This window comes from Toxotes jaculatrix, chromosome 5, assembly GCF_017976425.1.
Source record: "Toxotes jaculatrix isolate fToxJac2 chromosome 5, fToxJac2.pri, whole genome shotgun sequence".
Taxonomy (NCBI): Eukaryota; Metazoa; Chordata; class Actinopteri; family Toxotidae; genus Toxotes; species Toxotes jaculatrix.
In genome coordinates, this window is record NC_054398.1 from 17,557,223 (window position 1) to 17,564,325 (window position 7,103).

Below are 7,103 nucleotides of genomic sequence, written 5' to 3' on the forward strand. Positions count from 1 at the left end.
CCACTAATTACTGTATTGTAAGTAACCAAGGTTAGAAACTAAGATGGCGCACTTAAGCCTCCTTATATAGTAGGTGTAAATAAATATTAAATGCACATCACACTGCATTTCAGTGAGTGTGCCCATGAAATAGCGTGTTTTGCAGGTTAACTGTATATGGAGACTCAGTGAGGCGACTGTACAGTAATTGCTTTAAATGAATTCTGATGTTATCTGGATACACTGATGTGGAAAAGCAGGTGAAATCCAGAAAGAATTTCCTCAGCTGTTTCATAGTTGGACAGATTGCTTCTCCCTGCAGGTGCTTTATATGTTTTATGAATATTTGTAGTTGTGAATTTAATTGTACATATAGTTTCCGTGTACAATAAGAAAATAAAAGTAGTATATAAAAAATTTTAGGTTTTAATTTTTTATTGAAAAAAATTCTTGTTAAAATGACAAAAGAAGCATAACGTTATAATAAGTAATATTTATTGAAGAGTACAGTGATGGAAACAATACTAAGACTACCAGAGAAGAAGAATATACACATTTTGGCTTCATGTTGCAGGGTATCAGAGGAAACTGGAAACTGTTTCTTATTTTTCCTTCACATGTTGGCGGTTAAATCTCATAAGGTGCTTTTTGCATTACAAGTAGGTTAATTGTTCTGTAAGAGTTTGTCAGGATGTAGAGATTAACTCAGTGTTTGCTACAAGTACTTTTCAGTTGTGTGTATGGCCCCATTTCAGATGTAACATCGGTGAGTACCTGTACGTGTTAAATGTTTTGAATGTCACATGTGGTCCAAAAAAACTGTCACACCTTGTTTTCTCAATCCTGTTCCCTCCCTCCTGCAGCCTTGTTCACCCCACCATCCACCAAAACGCCCAGCAGGTCCCCTTCAGCCAGTGAGATTCCCGAATCATTGGGTGAGTTTTGCTGATTGGTTTCTTGTTGCGATGACGCTGAAGTGGACACTGTGTTCATGTTATTGCTCAGCCCGCCGTTGGTGCCCCCGTTGCTTGCCCTCATGTTGGTGCTGAAGTTGCCATGGTTACTAAAATTACTGTGACTTGTACCGTTGCAGAGACTTCCCAGCGTGCCAGCGCTGTTGGTGCTTGTTGCATTAATGCTGCTAGAGCTGCTGTTGGGATTACTGGGATTTGCTGTGGCTGTTCGAGAGGGAGGAGTGAACGAGAACACCCTTTCACCTCCGCTTCCTGCAGCTCGAGCACTTGGAGGTCCCGGCTGGCTGTCAGCTGAGGGGAGGTTGTCCAGAGTGAGGCGAGGAGGAAGAGGCCGGCGAGACAGCAGGCCGTGTCCTGGTCTGAGTTTAGATATTGGGCAGAGTTCAGGTGGAGGGTCAGGGAAGGAGAAAGTAGGGGCACTCTGCATCTCGCCATCCTCACTCAGCCATGGGAAAGCAGAGGATGGCGGTGGGGGGACGTGGTTGGGGGTGTCAGGAGGCAGCAACTGTGAGCCGACCATAGGAGGGGCGAGGGAGCTGCAGCTGCGATCCCACTCGTTTTGGGTTCTCCGGGCAGGTCGTGGGCGGGGCACTGCAGGGGGCACGCAGTGGATGGGTGTTTGTGGGCAGCTGTAGAAACCTGGCCTTTCGTACAGGGGCATGGTGGAGAAGGCGTAGTCTGGATCTCGCTCCTGGCTCAAAGGCTGGCGAACTTGACTTGGGGTTGATGGAGCCTCTGGGTGCAGGTAAAGAGGGAAGCGGCTTAGTGGAGCTCCAGGACGGCGGCGCAGCAGAGGGACCCGGGAGGAGCGAGGAAAGTTAGGAGACTGGACACCCAGAAGACGACCCAACCCTCCAAGGAGTGGGGTGGAGTAGTTGGCCTCTTCGTGTTCTTTGATCTGCTCCAGATTGGATTGAAACTCCATCTCCTCCTTAGGAACACTGGTTTAGATTACACAGATGGTTACATGACAGAGTATTTAAGAATTGTCTGCCAGGAAATTAGAAAAAAATACTGAACCTGATATCCAGGGCTGAGCCCATGAAGGACGGTTTGCGGTGTTCAGCACTGGCGGTGGTGTAGGGAGGCTGAGGTTCAGACTCATTCCAGTACATATCCCTCTCAACCAGCGGCAGGCTGTCATACATCTCATCCACAGACAGCAAGGACACCTGGGACACAATGAAAAGCCACTGACGACCACTGTCTATTTGAAAAACAGATAGCAAATCGTTTGGTTTGGATCCAAACCTGTAAATTGCGATCAACAAGCCAGTTGGTTTCAAAGTCATCATCATCTTCACCAAAGGGATTTATGAGCTGCTCTGCCACCTGGAACCACGAAAGGAAAAGGCCTCAACAATACAGCTCAGACAATGAATAAAGTTTCATTATGACTGGATCACACAAACAATCTAATGTTCCTCACCTTCAGCCAACCAACATAGAAGAAAAACTGCAACAGGGTGAACACAGGAAGGTAGAAGTCCAGATCATGACCAGGGTAACCCTGAGCTGGATCCAAGAATTGACGGCCAATCAGACAAGCCAGGAAAAAGCTGTACACCGCAACTGTCGCCACCTAATTAAAAAACATCTGTCAAGTCTGGCAGTGTTTCGCAGCAACCTCAGAGAAAAATTTACCAAGTGTCTAGAGGAGTTTTATTGCTCCTTTGGTTACATTTCTAATTTTGATTAAACTGAGTTAATCATTTCAGGTACAGGTTGATTACTGTAATAATGCAATCATATTGTTTTAGCAGCAAAAAGCAGTAATCTAATTTTGGCAGTGTTATTTATTTCTCTGACACAAAATCATCGCTCTGACAAAATTTTCACTTAATGGAAACTACAAAATCTATTTGTTCTACCGCCAAGGCATCTGCTGTATTCAAGTTACAGCATACAGTATACAGTATCAACAACACCTGAGTATAGACAAGAGGCAGGCTGATCCAGTCATAACCGTACAGCTTCATACACTTTGCCCGTAAACTGTTCAACTCCTGAACAGAGAAAAAAGCAGGACACGCAGAGTTGATTTAAAAAAACAAATGCTTCCAAGCCAAGATTTTCTCTGACGATGTTCAGGCTCTTCTGGCCTGCAGACAGATGCTCATAAACACTTACGGTGAGAATGGCTGTGAGTGCCACGTCGTTGTTGATGCGACCCTCAGTCCGAGCTCTCAGAGCCAGACTGACGAACCACATACAGGGAACCCAGAACTTGTTATGAGGAGAGGGCAGGTCCTCCAGGTGCCTCAGCTCCTCTGACGTCATCAAACCTGGAAGACAAACACAGCATGGAGATAAAAGCAGCCAAAATGATATAAACAGAATAAGCATGTAAAATATTTGAATGTTTGAGTTCTGGTCAGCAGCGAGAACTCAGCTCTTAATCTCAGCCGCTACGCTATCAAGTAGTAACATGTACCATACAAACAGTTCAACCACATCAGATGGAGACACTAACCTGTACCACACCGGTCCAAAATGCACCACATCAGTTTCTTCAAGACTTTTAACGGTACAAACAGAGCCAGCAGCTTTGGATGTGGTAGTGTTGTATGTGAAAAGACTGGCAGGACAAAGAACAATGAGTTTTAGTGGTTTCATCACCACATCGTACCTGCCTGCACCAGATGCTCCATGGTGGGAAACCTCTTGTAGACAGCTGTGCTGACGGAGCGGTAGATGAGTACACCAGACAGGTTAGCGTATCGCATCAGAGTTCGGCGGGTCAGCCTAGAGGCCTCGTCAGCTCCTCGAACATGACCACCTACTAAAGCTGCCAAGCGGTCTGGCCAGGGGACGTTCTCAAACTGGCCCCACCAACGCGACACAACCAAGGTCACATAGAAACCTGGTTAAAAAAATGAAAAAACTATGGAATTAGAGGTACCTGCTACCTTAGAGCCTAGAATTTCAAATTTATGAAATGAGATGATTGTGTAGTTAAACTATCAAGAGGAACAGAGCAACTGAAGATCATACAAGGTATAAAATGGTTAGCCCCAACTCACCCAGCACAAACGACACAGGGATGAGCTCTGCATAGCGGTTACAGTATAGTGACAGCTTCTCAAACAGCCTCTTCTGCTCATCATTTAACACAAACCTGGGGAAGGAAACATCCGCTGAGTCCCTGCTACTGCACCTTAAAAGCACTGAAGAGAAACCTGTGACAAGAACTAGGACCAGACTTTCTGGTCTACCTTAGTTTTACTTCAGAAGGTATGGCAGCATATTGCTCCCACCAAGACAAGAAGAAAAAAAAAAGAAGTGTGTGTTAAGTGTTACACATTTTCTTTCTTTTCCTTTTTTTTTTTTACATGGAGTATTGCTTGTAGAGCGTCATCAAGAAAACTTGTGTCTTGACAACATTAGCATGTTGTCATGACAAGAAACATCCATCTGTTGTTAGAAGTCCAGTCTTATTAAAATTGAATAATTTTGTAATGACAAGAAAAGTCATTATAATATGAACAATATCATATTATCTGAAAAGAATCTTGTCAATAGATATTTTCATCTTATAATAAGAGACTGACAAAATATCTTTTCTCATGATAAACTGTACTCTAATTTTTTGTCCAATAAGGATCCACTTTAAGAAAATTTTACTTTGCCATATGGCTATAAAAGCAACAGGTGTAATGAAACTGTGATGAAAACAGTTGTTGTTGTACCACACCTCTAAACTCCCCCTTGTTGAGCGAATAAACACTGTTAAATAATGTCATTATCAGAGCAGACAAATCGGCCCTGACCTATATATCAAGCAATATTGGCTTTTCAAAGATATGTTTTGATGTATTCGTCAGTCGATAAGTAACATGAAATTGCAGCACAGGATTGCCAAGCAAAAGATCGAGATAATTTAAAAGAGATCACTAACGAGTATTTTTCAATTGGAGTATATAACCTTAACAAAAAAGTTTCAGAGAATATTTTAAATATCGGTACCAGAATCAAAAATACAATATGGGTCAGGTAATAGTCATTCTGTCTGCAGACTGGAGGACATGAAAGATTACAACTTTCTTACAGATTCTGTGTTTTCTCTTAAGTGTGTACCTATAAACAATACTGAAGAAGTAGTAGAGCAGAGTGAAGATGATGAGCTCCCTGTAGAGCAGTTTATAAATGCTGCCTTTCCATCGCAGGAGCAGGTGAAAGAAGGTTCCCAGACCTGCATCAGCAACCCTGCGGGAGTACGTTACTGTCATTGCTGCTGCTTGCTGGCCAACTTGCTGGCTGACTGTGGCCTGACATGAAGGAAACCACAGTGGTCTTGTTTTCTGTGCTTCGTCTCAGCTCAATGTCAGTGACAAGCCCGGATCTCATACAGCCAGAGTGGTCACATATCTAAAATTAAGCAAAACAAAACAGGAGTGTCCGTTTTTTCAGATGAGTTTTCTACTTACTCTGTAATCAGTATATTTAGATCAATATACCACTATTGTGTTGAGAAACAGCAGAGTTTTCATAATTCAATACTAAATCAACTGAAATTGATTACATATTTAAACACTTAAATAATCATTCAAAATGATAATTTCCTTAATTTTACAGATCTAAAATAAGGTCAAATTTACCGACAAAGACTGTGAGGTTGTGGTTACTTACTGCTGAATATGGAAACGTCTGGCCATCATAACTCGCTGTGGCTCGAGATGTGTGTTGGCAGCGTCTGGGGGAGAATGTTGGAAAACAGGAAAGAAAAAAGAGAGCAAGGGACTCCTACACCTCCGGTCACTTGATGTGTTAATCTGTTCCAGCAACAAAGCTGCATTGTGAGGCCAGGTCCTGTTAATCTGAACAAATCTGAGGACGGCAGAGCACCCACACTGCCACAAATACGTTGGTTAAAAGCATAATTGCTGAGTAGTCCTATTTGGATTTTGGCAGTATGACTTTGTGAAGCCAAATTTCAGCAGCTTCTTTAACTATTTTCTTCAAAGTTTAACACACGTCATTTCTCTTTGCCGCTTGCAGACCCTTATGAACATATTCTCATTTCTGGATTTCAGCAAATTTGGTTATTTTCCATCTGAGGCATCTTTCAGTACTTGATAATGGATAACTCCTGATCAGGTGAGACTGTGGGGGAGCTACCCCCTGCTGGAAGAAATGTGTATAGCTGAGTTGTAACTGGTCAGAAACTGTTAGTGATTAACCCTTCCTGTCTAACCAGACGACCAGTAGGAGCAGGGCGAAGTACGGATAGAGTTCAACTTGCTGAACTCTGAATCTAGAGATTATCAAAGCACTATTTTACAGATTTTTGATGCACTGGCAACAACTGGGAATCAGTTCTGAACACTTCGGTGAGTATATCAGGTGTTTTTTTTTTTTTTTTCTTAACTCAACCTGGAAGTGTAACTCTATCAAGGTCCACATGTGTGATACTTGCAAGATACTATTTCCTGACTTATGTTTGCACTGGATATCTCAAAGGAACTGAATTCTTTTAGCATGACAGTCTATAAAGAAAAGAGCCTGACCTCCTCTGTCTCTGCAGAGAGAAGGAAGAAGTGTGTGAGTTATAGTTTAAACACAGTAGAGGTCATGTCTTGCCCACCTGAAGACTTTTCATTGTGCAAGTTTGTTGAGCAAAACTTTTATGAGCCATTTAGTTTTCAAATGATTTTAAGTTTCAGTGTTAAGTAACTTTTCCTTTTCTGTATTTTAGATGCTTGGCATCAACAGACATCAGGGTCATCATATGCTACTTAAAGGGTTTGACAAACTAAATCTTAAATCTTCACTGGAGATATCTGGCAGTTTCTAATGAGTCTCTGCACTGCCTGAGAGAACCATGGATGCTTTTGAGGGAATTCACAGTGTCCAGATTTCCTCCTCTCCACCGCCTTCAGCTTCATCCAGCCGGGCATATGAGGTTCTTAAGACGGGGAGATCTGGAATAGCAGTATACTCCTCTACAGTTTTCTTTGGGACACCTGATGTGCTGGGACAGCCAGCTTCCAGATACAAGTCCAGCAGAGAAACTGAGGTGGAAGGCTGTGCTGTTGGACGGTAAGTATTAAATTGTAAACACAATTGACATGATCCTATCTTATTGGGGTAAACATAATGGTTAAAAAGGCAACTTGGCAACCTTCGCCTAGGCAAGCATAATGCATGATG

At 42.7% G+C, this 7,103-nt stretch overlaps 1 protein-coding gene across 1 annotated transcript; it reads right to left on the minus strand.

The window, feature by feature from the left end:
- Nucleotides 1-742: 742 nt before the first annotated feature.
- best1 (bestrophin 1) lies at nucleotides 743-5,182 on the minus strand. The gene is made up of 9 exons (XM_041038667.1): nucleotides 5,031-5,182; nucleotides 3,977-4,071; nucleotides 3,583-3,816; nucleotides 3,084-3,238; nucleotides 2,882-2,959; nucleotides 2,383-2,535; nucleotides 2,205-2,285; nucleotides 1,974-2,125; nucleotides 743-1,894 (listed from the first exon to the last, which is right to left on the minus strand). Exons 1-9 carry the CDS (start codon nucleotides 5,180-5,182, stop codon nucleotides 817-819), a joined length of 2,178 nt encoding a protein of 725 aa, XP_040894601.1. The 3' UTR covers nucleotides 743-816.
- Between the last annotated feature and the right edge of the window lie 1,921 nt (nucleotides 5,183-7,103).

What these genes read in the sequence shown, in the direction of transcription:
- best1 (XM_041038667.1), bottom strand. Translation starts at nt 5,182, where the DNA reads ATGACAGTAACGTACTCCCGCAGGGTTGCTGATGCAGGTCTGGGAACC. An exon ending in CACTCACAGCCATTCTCACC is followed by an intron (nt 2,960 to 3,083) that starts GTAAGTGTTTAT and finishes TTCTCTGTTCAG; the next exon opens with GAGTTGAACAGTTTACGGGC. An exon ending in TGCCTCTTGTCTATACTCAG is followed by an intron (nt 2,536 to 2,881) that starts GTGTTGTTGATA and finishes TTTTTTAATTAG; the next exon opens with GTGGCGACAGTTGCGGTGTA.